The 14,464-nt window shown below is 41.8% G+C and overlaps 1 protein-coding gene across 1 annotated transcript; it reads left to right on the forward strand.

Annotated features, from left to right (window-relative positions):
* The first annotated feature begins 433 nt into the window (after positions 1–433).
* On the forward strand, positions 434–14,098 carry laptm4a (lysosomal protein transmembrane 4 alpha). The gene is made up of 11 exons (XM_079754098.1): positions 434–572; positions 1,558–1,639; positions 1,749–1,861; positions 1,964–2,069; positions 3,146–3,349; positions 4,079–4,199; positions 7,376–7,452; positions 8,213–8,335; positions 11,993–12,088; positions 12,793–12,891; positions 13,308–14,098. Exons 5-11 carry the CDS (start codon positions 3,179–3,181, stop codon positions 13,380–13,382), a joined length of 762 nt encoding a protein of 253 aa, XP_079610224.1. The 5' UTR covers positions 434–572; positions 1,558–1,639; positions 1,749–1,861; positions 1,964–2,069; positions 3,146–3,178; the 3' UTR covers positions 13,383–14,098.
* Positions 14,099–14,464: the final 366 nt, after the last annotated feature.

Raw genomic sequence — 14,464 nt, forward strand, 5'->3', positions numbered from 1 at the left:
TGTAAGCAAAAAACCAATGTAAAATATTGTCAATTATATAAATATGAACATATGAGTTTTGTCACACTGTCAAAGTCATGTACATTTTCAGGTGGCCTTATGTACATTTCCTGATGTTGGATGAAGAAAAAAAAACTCATTTTTGGAAGCAAAATTGTGACTATGATTAAACTGTTCTAACATAATAAGTGTTTTTTAAAATTATTTGAATGAAGCCTTTAGATCACACTGAATAGGTACAAAATTAACATTTGCTTAGCTCATGTTATCTAGTTTTGTAAATCTAGAAGGAGCAATGGGATCACGTAGGCCTGTTACCATAACAACGGGTGTATTCACTCTTCCGTAATCAGGAAATGTTATCCACCTGTGTCCCTGGAAATGGGTTGACAAACACGATCATGGGTGTCGTGCGCAACCTGGGCGTGTGTCAGGTGCGCCATGCCAATCGATCTCGAATTCCTTCGAAGTGGGAAGATTAACAGGAAGACTTCCTGTAACTCTGGCAAATGTTGCTTCTCTGGAATATATGGTTGTTTATGGCTATATGTCGTATACCTCCAAGTTTGTCCGTAAGTACCTCCTTTATGAATTATTTCAAGGAAAAACAGGATACTATTCCTGTTGAGCATTTGTTCTTGTCCATGTTTACCATTGGTTATTGAATGGCTGAGTGAATTTCAATACCTGCTTGTGGTTCTCAAGCTTAGTGTCACACAAACAGCTTAGTTAATTGCAGGCAGGTTAAGCTTCCATATTTTTCTTTTTAAAGAAACAGTGCCTTGTTTCCTTATGTCCAAGTCAGCGGACATTTTGTACTTGATCTTGCCAAACAAGTCTAATAGTAAGTTGTATTGCACTCCGCATTCTGCTAGAGATTAGATCTGCCAAAGGGAATCTGATTTGACTCATGATCGTGACGAAGGCAATGGCATACAGTATTCATTGCAATCTTGTAGCAGGCTGTCATTTCAGGTGTCTAGGAAACATACCTTATGTGGGATTCCCCCATTGGGCACAGTAGAGTTCTATGACATAATTCATCAAACGTATTAGAAGTTATTACCTCAAAGTAAACAAAACCTCCTAGCACTTGCATGTGTGTGCCTTAGATGCCATATTGGTAAGAATTCGTAGAACATCTGCTGACCAAAGACCATTTGCTTATCAAGTCAGGGAGTAACCTGCTTGAGAGGACCTGTGCATTATTATGCGGTACAGTTCCCTTGTCTTAACGGAGCACGTCATTAGTGGTCTACAGATTATCTACACATTTGTTTGATTACTTATCGGGCAATTCAAAGACAATTTTAATATTTGGTAAAACGTATTGTGTTTTTGGGGTTATACCCATAACCCATAAAAAATTGTGAAAATATACTTTGACCACTCTTGATATCTACATTGTTTCCCTACAGGACTATTTCGATTTGACAGTTAATTTCGAAAGTGCGCAAAGATCCTAATATTGTTCCTTCCCCCCCCCCCCCCCCCCCCCCCCCCCACACACACACACACACACACACACACACACACACACACACCTTCCTTAATAAGCTTGTAGGTCTGGAGGACGACGCTGGAGGGTCTGGTGATTACCAGGGAGGATCTGGTTTAGATTCATTGGATCTCTCAGAGGGTAATATGGTCTCTCGAGTGAAGTGGGCCATATAGTATGCCCATATTTGTTCATATTTATCGAAACTATTTGTTTATTTCATAATTATGTATTTCCTTCTTTAAAACAGTGTGTGATGACGACAATCCAAAGAAGATGACAACTATAAATATGAGCGATGACAGCAAAGCCAAAGTTGGAGTCGTACCTCAAAATGGAGGGGACGCCAGGTTTATAATTCCTGTACGACAGCGGACATTAAAAGCGGACGTGTGTTATCTTCAGCTTATGGAGCATGTGAGAATGCAGAAGTTGTGATTGTGTCTCTTCTGCTCTTTATGCCAGGGTGATTCAGATCTGATCATTGACTATGCGTCAGGCCATGGGCCTGCCGTTTTTTTTAGTGAGGAAAAACTGAAGACCCTTCTGAGGAGCAAAGACGTGGTTGCAGGTACAGCACAGTATATTGCCAATGAGAATGCGATAGTTACCATGATCATGTTGTAGTTGTTAAATAAGTTATTAATGTGTATTTTGTTTAGGTGCCATTGCAGGAGCAGTAATGGGTTTTATACTTGCCCTGGGTGTGGCCGCTGTGAGGCTCTATAAGAGGAGGATGGAAGATGTTCGAAAAGGAACACTATAGTACCTGAGCCGTATGGCGTACATTGCTTAACTGCTGACCCAGTCAAAACCCCTCCCGGTTAAACAGTGGTTATACTGTTCTATTAAGTCTCTTATTAGAGTCTCTTAAATATGGGCCTAGGTTCAAATGCAATGTATAAGGGCCTTCTAATCAAACGTTAAGTGGGGTCTGTTGTCAACAAATGTGTAAATTTGTTTATTGCACTTTGGCAAAAGCTTCACAGTGTTGTGATCTCAAATGTTACACAGTCATTTGAATATGGACAGAGCAACATATTTGATGTAGCTTTTTCCATTCTTTCTGCTTAACTTCCATTTGCACAACTCAATAAGCAAATGAGTGCTATTTCTGATTAAGTACATTGTGTGTCTTGTTTAATTCATCACATTTTTCATTTTATGATGCACATATTGTTTTCACGTTGTAGCCGAATCTAGCAATAAAACTTGATCGACACGGACTGATGCCATTCGAGTACAGCTAATGGCTTCCGGTCCTGTCTGTCTTACTGGACACGCCTCCTTTTCAAAATAAATAGTCCAAATTATATAAGTAAATGATGTTGAAAAGTATATAATCACAAAAATGTATATGCAATTCTTAATGTTTCGAGTATAAACAACTCAATTATTTGTATAGCGTTGTATACAGATGTAGTTACATCTGTATACAACGCTATACAAATAATAATACGGAGCGTCAGTGTGCATTCAATTACTTTTAATATCAAGTAAGTAAATGTAGAAAAAAACATGGATTTGGTCCTATTATTACATCTCAACTTTACTACAGACAGAATAGTGCATTCAAATCAAAAGCTGTAAAGGCCTTTTGTTTTACCGGAGGCCTGAGCAACTTGTGACGCTCCTCTCGAAAATAAGGGGGCGTCCTCATATCCGCGGTGGTGGAGGCTGATGGTGAGGAAGGATTATCTCCACAACCACGACTGTCCCCAGATGTATCTCCCGACGGTAGAGGACGGCATGCAGCACTTCAAGCCGAGCCGAGATAGACTCTACACCACAAGATGCTGCGGATGTTGCCATGTGAGGACGGGGACCATTATCCTCGGGACGTGGTACATGGTAAGCTACATAAAATGGTTGTCCTGTGGCTGTGGAGCAGGCTAACATCAGCTAGCATCGTTATTTACCAACAACCCCCCCCCCCCCCCCACCCCGATCCAAACCAACGGTTGGCTGTGGCCTCGACGCGTTGTGCCAGTGACGGCAGCTAGCCCACCTTCGACCACAAACGTTGAGTTGTGACCGTTGACTCCATGGCGGTAGCGACGTTCGAGCGCTGCTGTCGCTGCTCCTTCGCTTCCTCTAGCTTGTACATCGCCATTTGCCTATCGCATTTCAAACCGCCGAGCAGACGAACTTTCATCAACTTTGTTGATGAAAGTTCTCCTGTTCGGCGTTTACCGTTTTAAACAGGGCTTGGTTTTTTTTTTCTGATTATAGGGGTGGAATAACTCAATAGTTGATTTGTAACGTTGGTTAGTGTTTTCACATGTTCACTCAGACAGGCCGAGCATCAGTCACCCCTGATGCGCACTCTGGCCCTCATCACCCATAGCGCTCCGCACTAATCCCTACTTTCTGTCACCTTACGTAACATAGATTCTGCTGTAACGTTAATTACGTTGGAATACCCATGCGTCCAAAGTAATGGCTTTTTCATAGTAAATCCAAAAATGATGCAAATGTTTTTACTTGTTAACACTACCAAGCTTTTATAGGGGGAATATGATAATTGTGATTGAATGTGTTGGTTATCTAAAATCTCAGCACATTGTTTCCTTCCCACAGGTTGTCAACCTCCTGATGGGCATCCTGCTGACCGTGGCTGTGACCCATCCAGAGAACGTGCCCACTATCGACCTCCAGTATGAGGTCATCGACCACTACTTGGCTTCAGACCGGATGTCTGGTAACCAAACACTATTTATATATGCGTGCAAGCCCATAAGGGCATAGATTGCAGGAAAAATACAGATGAGGAGGTTGATATGATGATAAAAAAAGATTTCCCAGAACTTCTATTAAATCGCACGGATGCTCACTGGTGGTGAAGGATGATGTAATCTGTGTTCACAAGTTGCTTCAGTGAGGGGCGAGGTTTAATTTGAGAAGACTTAAAATGGTGTGTAGAGGAATGAGGAACTGTGCAGACGAAAGCTTCTGGTGCTGGTGGCGTAGTTACAGTTTCGCAATATCTGTTACCTGTAGAGACAGGCAATGTATTTTAGGATTATGTTCAGCCTTAATAATAATGTAATGGTGTTAAAGTAGCATAGTCAAGGAGATTTCAAATGTTTATTTCCTGTAAACCAACCAAATCACAATTTAATGTTTTGACAGCTGTCGCTAATGCTAGCTTCCCCCAGAGAAACAGTCTTTAAACGTCATTGACCACAGTCCATCCATTTTCCTAAATCTGCCGGACTCTAATATTCTAATATGTTTAGCCTTTAGCTGCTCTTGTGGCACAGCTGGGTTTAACCCAGAACTAGAAGCTGTACAGACTACTGAGTAGCAGCATGCTCCTCCAGCTTCGGGTAGCTAGCCACAGTCTTTGTGGTGGTGTTATTGTTGGATGTGCGGTTCTGTCCCTGGTTATGACGCAGCAGCAGATGAGAGGGAAGAGGCCCATCCAGACTAAACCCTGTAGCAGGCCTATGCCGACTCTATGTTTGTCCTCAGCCACAGTTGTATCTGTCTCCGAGTCTCTATGTCAGAAATGCTTTATTCAGTGATTCCATAAGATGTTTTCCAGCAGTGGTGTGGGGTGCACTATGTTGATGTGCATAAGGATGGTACTGATGTTCACGGCCTGCATGTTTGTGTGTGTGTGTGTGTGTTAGGGGTGTAACGATGCATGTATTCGTATTGAACCGAATCGGTACGGACGTCACGGTTCGGTGCATGGATTTACACGGTGAATACGGGGCCCGCATTAATGAATGCGGGCGCGCGTGTGTGCATCCATCTGTTTAAACACACGCAAACTAAACACGTAACGCATAATACAGTCCATGGCAATGTATATTAACGGGGGGACACATGCATATTAGGAACACAAGTCGATAACGATAATGCATACAATACTGATAAGAAACAATGTTTATAATGTATTGTTTATATCATTAAATAGAACCACAGTTACCGCATATCATATGTTATATCATATAAGTTTTCTTTGACGAAATTTATTTGAGGACTCAGTATTTCTGAAGTTGTGGAAGAAAACCTTATTCCATGTGTGAATTAGGCCATATTATTTGGCCATAAACTGGGCCATTTGAAGTTTATAATTCATGTGCATTTGTCTCATCAGAGACTGCAGACGCGCTGTCAAAATATCAACTCGTCAGATTCAAATGCGCTCATGGCTCTTAAAGGGGATGGGAGCTGGCACTCTCATTGGTTTATTCCACGTTACGCCCAAACCACACCTACGGGTAATTAGGCTACTTCAGACCAACCCTTTTTAGATTTGCGCTGGGCGCAAGAGTAATTTTTTGCGCCGGTAAAATAGGAACATTGCCATAGAACCGCCCACAAAGCTACTTGCGCTTGGCGCTTCTTAATTGCGTTTCAGACCGTTAAAATAGGGCCCAAAGTCGGAGTTCCCCCCGGACCGTTTAGCCAAAGTATACTACTCCGACTCCGTAATCCGACTCTGTAGCTACGGAGACCCCTCGAGCATTTGCATTTCTCGGTCAGGATGTCGGATACGCAATGCAATTCGCCGCCTGATCGATCTTATATGTTGACTACAAACCATGTAAGCAGTGTTGTAAATAAACTTCCAAAGCTTTTCAAATCTTATTTGGTGTTTTATTGGTCCTTAATGTGCAAAGTAAACAATGTAAAAAGTAAATAAGGTGCAAAGTCAAACCTGAGAGGTGATTCCGGAAATTATTTTGTTAGAGGACCAATCACAGCCCTTGCCGTCTCCGTTGCGTCTAAGGATAGTTAAAAAATATTGGATGCGCACGTAAGCTATGGAGAGGGCTCCCCGTGTCTACGTACAGCACTTTAACATGCACACACATTTGAAAAGGCACCATCCAGGTGTTACTATCACCGTTGCTGTGGAATAAAAAATGAGCTGTGTAAACCCAGCTCACGACACTATTTCAACAAACCCTGTCTGGGAATTCAGAAATGCAACTGCCATAACCAAGTTTATTGGTGTTTTCATTGCTGCTGATCTACGGCCATTCTCCGTTGTTGACAAACAAGCAGTTTTTTTTAATTCTCCCCTTAACTATGAACCGTGACTTCAAAACCGAGGTACGTACCGAACCGTGACTTTTGTGTGCCGTTACACCCCTAATATGTAGGCTTCGTTCTATTATAAAGCCACTTGTTAGCTTTTCTCTTTTATGCTTCCATCATTTAGTCTAAAGCCATTCATGAGCTTATGCCACCTACAGTATCAACATTTATATCAGCGTCTTTATTCCATCTATAGCAGAACACCACGTTCCAGCCTCCAATGACACAATAGAGGAGGGTGCAGTAGGGGGCACCTACATGTTACATCTGTTTTAAAATGAACAAATAGCTTTTGTTTTGCCCAACATCCTTTTTGTAATTATTTTGTGTATGGCTAATTGCAGTGGTGCAAGCATCCTATCACCTCAAGGTGATGTGAAGGTGTATTTAGAAAATGGGAAATGTAATGTATAAATATACAGAAGTGTATGCACTCAACACCAGTTTTTGCATTGATGCACTCTTTCTGCCTTATGCAGACATCTCTCCGATCACCATCCGGTCTCCGAACGGTCAATGGCACTGAGCTGTAACACAAGCAGGCTTCAAGAAGACGTTTAATTAGTTTGTGTTTCAGTGGGTCTCTGCTGATGTTGAGTGGCTCACCGTGAGTTACCGAGAGCTCTCCATAACACAACCGGCATTAAAGAGCAACGCTATAGACTTCCCATAAGGGATCAAACGCAGATATTTTACCTGTTTGCCATCATTCGTTATCGTAATGGCAGACAAAAAGAGCATCGAGCCATGCTTGAATCATGCTTTCAAGCCAAATGTACAAATGCCTCAACTTCTATTAAATTCTAATACTTCTTTGTGCAGAGAACGCCTGCTTTGGATTTGCCATCTCCCTGCTGATGCTCACCATCAGTGCCATGATGGTGTATGGAGCCATCACAGTAAGAACACATTACCTTTTTCTATAGCACTATAGCAGTGTGTTATTGGCTGTGATGACTACCTTCTTCAAACTCCTGAAAAGTCATGCTAATGTTTGTCACGATATGTGTGCATTATCACCAGCTTTCAAGATGTGAACTTGCGTAACCCTACTGAATAATCTCTCCTCTCCATTGGAGGAACATAGTTTTCCCTGTGCGCTGTGTTGTAACATGTTGGATCAATGCTTTGCGGCAGGAAGAATGCGGCCTCAAGCTTTATTTCTGAACACAATGCGTTCAGGTTCACTTTATCACGATTTTCTATCGATCATTTGTTTTGCTCCCAGGCCTGTCTGATGGCATCCCACATGAAAGGCTTGATGGCCCCTTTGATGTGTAACTGCATTGTAGCTACTGGCTTGTAGATCTTCTCAGTTGAGGCATGAGATGACCTACCAGTTCATGCCGAGGTTCACGTGGTTCAAGCACGTCAGCAATGTTTTGAACAGTTCTGTCTTAACTCTGCATGGGCACATTTCATACAATGATTCTAGATCAGCTGCCCCTAGTATCGTAGATGTAGCATAGCTGTTGTTACAGCTGTAGTATCTTCCCTTATGGTGTTCAAGAATACATTTGTTTATTGGCTGCACTAGAAATCCCCTAATCGGAATAGATCCCTAAATGAAAGATTTGTCCCAATCCAAAGCCGGGGTAGATATTTTACGTTGGTGTAGTTAAATGTCCTTTGCCTTCTCTTTTCCTCTATTTTCTTTAGCACCGCGACGGCTGGCTCATACCCTTCTTCTGCTACCAGCTGTTTGACTTTGCCCTGAGTTGCTTGGTGGCCATCAGTCCTCTAACCTACCTGCCCAGGATTAAAGACTACCTGGATCAGCTGGTGAGTACAGCCCTCGCACCAATATGTCCTGGTTGAGGGTACTTAGGTTTAATGAATCTTCTCATTAATTTATGAATGAATATTCATAAATAAATACTAATTCCATGTTGATACTACAGATGAAAGCAGACATACAAGGCCTCTTATTCTATAGCAAGAAAACGACTTGCCTTTTGAGGGTGGTGTATGGGTTACTATTAGCTTTGACCCTGGTAAACTGAGAAATTGTGTTGGGCTCTTAAGCCCAATGTTCTCTGAACGCTGACATTGTATTTGAGTTTTAAAAATGGAGCAAGCAAACTCCCTTCCTTCTCATCTCTCTCCATATACCATCACAGAGTACAAGGACAGTGCATTCAATTTAACTGCAGCGAAGAGAAACGCAATTACACCAATGTAGCTTTACCTTTGATAATCTTTATGCATAACACTGCCCAAATCGAACAGAACTAACGCGATGTGTGCTCATACAAATAACAAAGCCGTGCACACAAATTAATATTGTGAGCACTTTTAATGCACTCCATGCAATATTTCTCTGCTCGCGAGACCAGTAATAAAGCCTGTGAGGAGAAAATCATTAATTGAGTGCAAACATAAAGTGAAGCCGCATGCAATAACCCCGGTGCGCACAAATACTGTCTTTATTCTCGTGCTTGCATAGTGTTTTTACCTGCTCACTCTGATCTTCTTTTTGCTGGTGTGGATATCTTTTGGGACTAAGTGGTTTGGAGCCAGCAATGGCCATTGTATCCAAAAACATGATTGGTTAATCTAACCCAGTGTTTTTCAACCACTGTGCCGCGGCACACTGCTGTGCCGTGAGAGATGGACAGGTGTGCCGTGAAAAATGATGCAGATTCACTTCATTGGTTAAAAAAATATATATTGGTCTACTCCGTGTAAGCCAGTCTGAGCCGAGTGTGCGTGGTCACGCTGTTGGTGGTATGCAACGTAAATACTCCCATATGCCTGTTGGTGGCGGTAGGCAGCGCAATTAATTGACAGATATGCAAACAATAAATTACAGATGAAGTGATTGATGTACACGAGAGTAATGCAACGCAAACATGGATAAATATTAGAAAAGAAAAGAACCCACTCCTGATCAAAGTGCCCCCATAACCAATCCAGTCGATGAGCCTGCAACAAGTGGGGTTCAAAAGAAAGCAAAAACGGTGAGCTCAAGGCTGTACAGTGACACGTATGTCATTTGGTTTTTCCTTTACTGGGGATCCTGTTGCACCGTGTCCATTGTGCGTAGTATGTGGGGAGAAGCTATCAAACAGTGCCATGGTCCTTAGCAAGCTTAAGCGACACCTGCAAACCAAACACCCATCCCTCCAAAATAAGCCTTCGGACTATTTTGTTTGTTTGCGTGACAGCACTGGGAAATAGGCAACTTTGATGAGGAAAGCCACAAAGGTGTCCGAGGAAGCCCTCCATGCTAGCTATTTAGTAGCTGAACTTGTGGCTAAATCAAAAAAGCCCCACACTGTGGGGGAAACATTAATATTACCAGCCTGCAAAGCCATTGTCAATGCCCTTCTAGGCCCAGATGCAGAGAAAGAAGTGGCTTAAGTCCCCATCTCAGATAACACCATAGCGAGACAAATTGATGATATGTCCGCGGACATAGAGTGTGGTTTTGGAGAAGATACGTTGTAGTGAGAAATATGCTTTGCAACTGGATGTATCCACAGATATCAGTGGCCATGCCCAACTAATGGCCAACTTGCGCTTTGTGGATGGAGAGACTATCCGCAAGAATTTCCTTTTTTGCAAAGCAATGCCCGATATAACCACAGGAGAGGAAATCTTTCGGGTCACATCAGAGTTCCTTGAACAAAGAGGACTTCAGTGGTTGAGTTGTGTAATTGTGTGCACTGACGGAGCTGCAGCCATGGTCGGGCGCATCAAAGGCTTCGTGAGCAGAGTTCGAGAGAAGAACCCTAATGTTGTAGTCATGCATTGCTTTTAACATCGTAAGGAGCTGGCCAGTGTGTTGGATAATGTTGTGAGCATGGTGAACTACATTAAAACTAGACCCCTGAAAAGCAGACTGTTTGCAATTTTGTGTGAGGAGATGGGAGCGGAGTATAAGGCCTTATTGCTCCATACGGAGGTCCGGTGGTTGTCCCGGGGAAAAGTTCTGGCCCGCGTATACGAATTGAGGGAGGAATTAAAAATATTTTTGACTGAAGAGAAAAGGTTCGATGACGCAAAGCTGCTTGAAAGTGATGAATGGTGTGCGCGGCTTGCATACATGGCAGATATGTTTGCATACCTGAAGGAACTCGATGCCCGAATGCAAGGTTGAGATGAAAACCTTCTTTCAAGCACAGACAAAATAAACAGATTCCGCTCAAGGATCTTCCTCTGGCGACAGCATTTGGAAAGGGGTGACACTCTTGAAATGTTTCCCCTCGCCCAAAAATGGCAAGAACAGGTCAATACATCAGCCTTGTGAGAATTTATCAAAAAACACCTGAATACACTTCAGGTGTCAGGGACCCATATAGGTCTGTGGTTGATAAAGACATGAATTTGACTTTGCAGGAGCAAGAACAACTGATTGAACTAAAAGAAGATCGCACATTAAAACTGCTCCATGCAGACCTACAGCTGGATAGTTTTTGGTTGACTGCTGCCAAAGCATACCCAATCGTGGCAAACAAGGCTATCTCAACATTGCTCCCTTTCTCCACAACATACCTCTGCGAGCTTGGGTTTCAAGTCTAACTGCAATGAAGACTAAAAACAGAGAATGTCTGCGATCAATTGATGAGGAACTACACGTGTGCCTCTCATCAATTTCTGCCAGGATACCACGTTTGTGTGCATCTAAACAGGCCCAGATTTCACACTGAGTGAGCTTTAAGTCTTTGAACAATAAATGTAAAGGCTACTGTATTTTTTTTATTTTTTTTTAATAAACTTCGCATTTGATAACATTTTGGTGTGCCGTGGGATTTTTTCCTTGTCTGAAGTGTGCCGTGGCACAAAAAAGCTTGAAAAACACTGATCTAACCTATCTGATTTGGATGTTGATTTGCAAGTTGTCTGAGGTGTACCACGGTGCTTTATAGTTCTCCAAATCAGACTATTGGTTAAATATGAGCTTGCTTGTGTACCCCAAGAAATCTCAGTACTTCAAGAGGTGTTTGGATTTGTCCAGCAACATGTCAGCAATCACATTCAGGGAGACAATGGCCATGGCTGGCTCCGCCCACAAAAATACAACCACTGGGCGGGGAGAAAAAATTTGCTTTGCAGGAACGAGAGCAAAGACGGCATCTGTGGGCATGGAGGTGAAGCTGATGTGTTGTCGTTTTTTTTGCCCAGGGTCTTTGCTAGTGTCAGTATCCGAGAAGCACAATCGGGTGACGGCCTGTTGCTTAGAATGAGACACTAACGTGTACTTACTGCTCCAAAGAATCGCTGAATACTTCCATCAAATCCAACTGTTGATATACTTGGTGGTTTGTTGTATGACTTTAAAATATGTTGCGTTTTTATTAATATTGCATCATGAATATTTGTAATGCTCCTGCTGCATAGACTTAAAATGTAATTGTGGGCATTGATGAAAATATATCTTTGTCCAATATGCAATGAAATATGTGAAATGAATAAAGTGCCCTGTGCTCCTCCCAGCCGGACTTCCCCTACAAAGACAACCTGCTGTCCATGGACTCCAGCTGCCTGCTGCTGTTTGTGCTGCTTTTCTTCGCCTTCCTCATCATCCTCAAGGTTAAGCCCTGCCCACACTCATGTGCTACACCTGTATTTCAAAATATTTCATCCAAAGGTTAGACCGCAGAGGGACTCTACTTTAAGTGTAGGGCTGGGTAAAAATATCGATTCATCAATGCACTGCAATTTATTTGTTCTCGATTCAATTCAGAATTTTTTTAAATTGATTATTTCCATTAAAAATAAAAAAAAGAAGCATACTCAGTTATTGTAATCTAGGAGCGAATATGCCTAAATGTACATGCCCTCTTACATTTGTCCATGTTATGATTATTACTTTTATGCTGCAAGTTTAGCTCAGGAACAATACTATACAATGGTGTATTCCCTTTTTGCTAGTTAAAAGCACAATGAAAAGGTTAATTCATTATGAAATGGTTAATTCTAAATAATATTTAGGTATTTTTGTCATCTGCACGTATTATTGAATCGATATCAAAGCAATTGGATCAATATCGAATCGAATGAAGACCTAAAGATTCGAATTGAATTGTGAGGTACCTGGCAATACCCAGCCCTAGGCAGAACTTGTTTCTTTTCAATGGTCCACTTAAAGAGTCTTACCTGAGGTATTGATTAATTTGTCCTATTCAATTTAATGTAATGATGTACTGCTAAGTATCCTGGGATCTGGACATGTTTTTGTTGATCATGACTTGGGCAAGCTGACGTTGGGTCGTTAATAGTTCTAATGTCTCCAGGCTTACCTGATGAACTGTGTGTGGAACTGCTACAAGTACATCAACAACCGGAACATGCCAGAGATCGCTGTCTACCCCGCCTTCGAGGCCCCGCCACAGGTACCCCCAGATCCCCAGATTATTCACACACTTTCACACAAACATTTGCGTAATACTACCATCCACTGCCTCTGCATTTCCTTCTGGGTTTTGCAATGGATCTACTTTAAAGATGGCCAGGAGGTGGCGTCTCTTGCACGTATTCGTAGTGTTCTTGTTTTCAAATATCTTCAACTTGGAAACTGTTCTTCTACTTGTCTCTCATTCCGGTGAGAAGCTTTGACCTTAAAACCATCAAAATATGAGGCTTCAATGGTCCGAGAGTGATGCCCAGCCATAATTAGTCCATTACCATACTTGAAAGATTGAAGTATATGAGCAACATGTGCAAATACTTCGTAGATACTACCTTTTAGATGTCTTGTAAAATTCTTCCAGCACTACCTAAAATACTTTCTCTTTTATTTCCTCATCAGTACATCCTGCCCACGTACGAGATGGCAATGAAGATGCCAGACAAAGAAGCCCCTCCCCCCTACATGCCAGCTTAGATTACCCCCACAGACCCCACCCCCTCCCAAGACAGTGTTAGTACATCTATTCACATTTAGTTGTTTGGCCTTGCCTGTGTGTGGGTATGTTGAGTGTACAAGTGGAACAGTCTGAAGAGTCTGTACGTGAGTGCTTGCAACGTGGCCCCGACCTTTGTCCTTTTCTTTTTGTTTCTAAGTGTCTTAGTAAAAAGGATTCTTGTGAACGAATCGACTCGCTTGAAATGCTCATTGATTCAGCACCACCATCCTACACCCTTTTAAAGAGTGATGTGAAATGTAAAATAACAATCTTAGGACAATCCACAAATTATAAATATGATCTTAATGTTGAATTTGGCTGTTTTTAATTTCACCATCTTATTAAAAATCTAGTTTTTATTCCATTCTCCAGTTTTTTGGATGAGTACCCTTTCAGTGTTGTTTTAGTTTCAAGCATTGCTTTAGGCCTGTCCATCACCATGTGGGTTCTATTTAGTTTGAAGCATTGCTTTAGGCCTTTCCATTACCCTGTGTGCCAAGCACATCTCTATCCATGGCCTTGTTGTGGTACGATGAGTGACCTCTCCTTTTTTAATGTGCAGCCTCAATTCAGAGCAACAGATTGCTCGTCTGTAGTCGCATGCTGCTTTATTCCTCAACATCGCTCTTTACTTTTCATGACATGTTGATCCTGTTGTATAACATATTGGCTTCAATAAACGTTTCAAGAAAAATTTGCTTTCGTCAGTCTCGTTGAACTCTGTCCGAGTCTTGTACAAGAAGAAAAACCCTATAACTGCTGACGAAGACTACTAATATATGATTTGAGGCTATGTGTTTCTGCTCATAAAATATGATTTAAGACAAACAAACAATTTTGTCACCTAAATGTCATGCCATATAATTTATGTAAATCCGCATGATCTTTACAATTAATCGAATAACCATTATTTTACATCTACATCAATCACGGCTGTATCAAACATAGATGGCGGAACGACCCAATTATACTCAATCCAACTAAAATGGATAGTCTGTATTTAGCGAATGGGCCTGTGAATTGTGACCTCAAATTGAACCCATCAAAAGTCAGACAACAA

The sequence above is a fragment of the Pollachius pollachius genome (genome assembly GCF_949987615.1).
Source record: "Pollachius pollachius genome assembly, chromosome: 16".
NCBI lineage: Eukaryota > Metazoa > Chordata > Actinopteri > Gadiformes > Gadidae > Pollachius > Pollachius pollachius.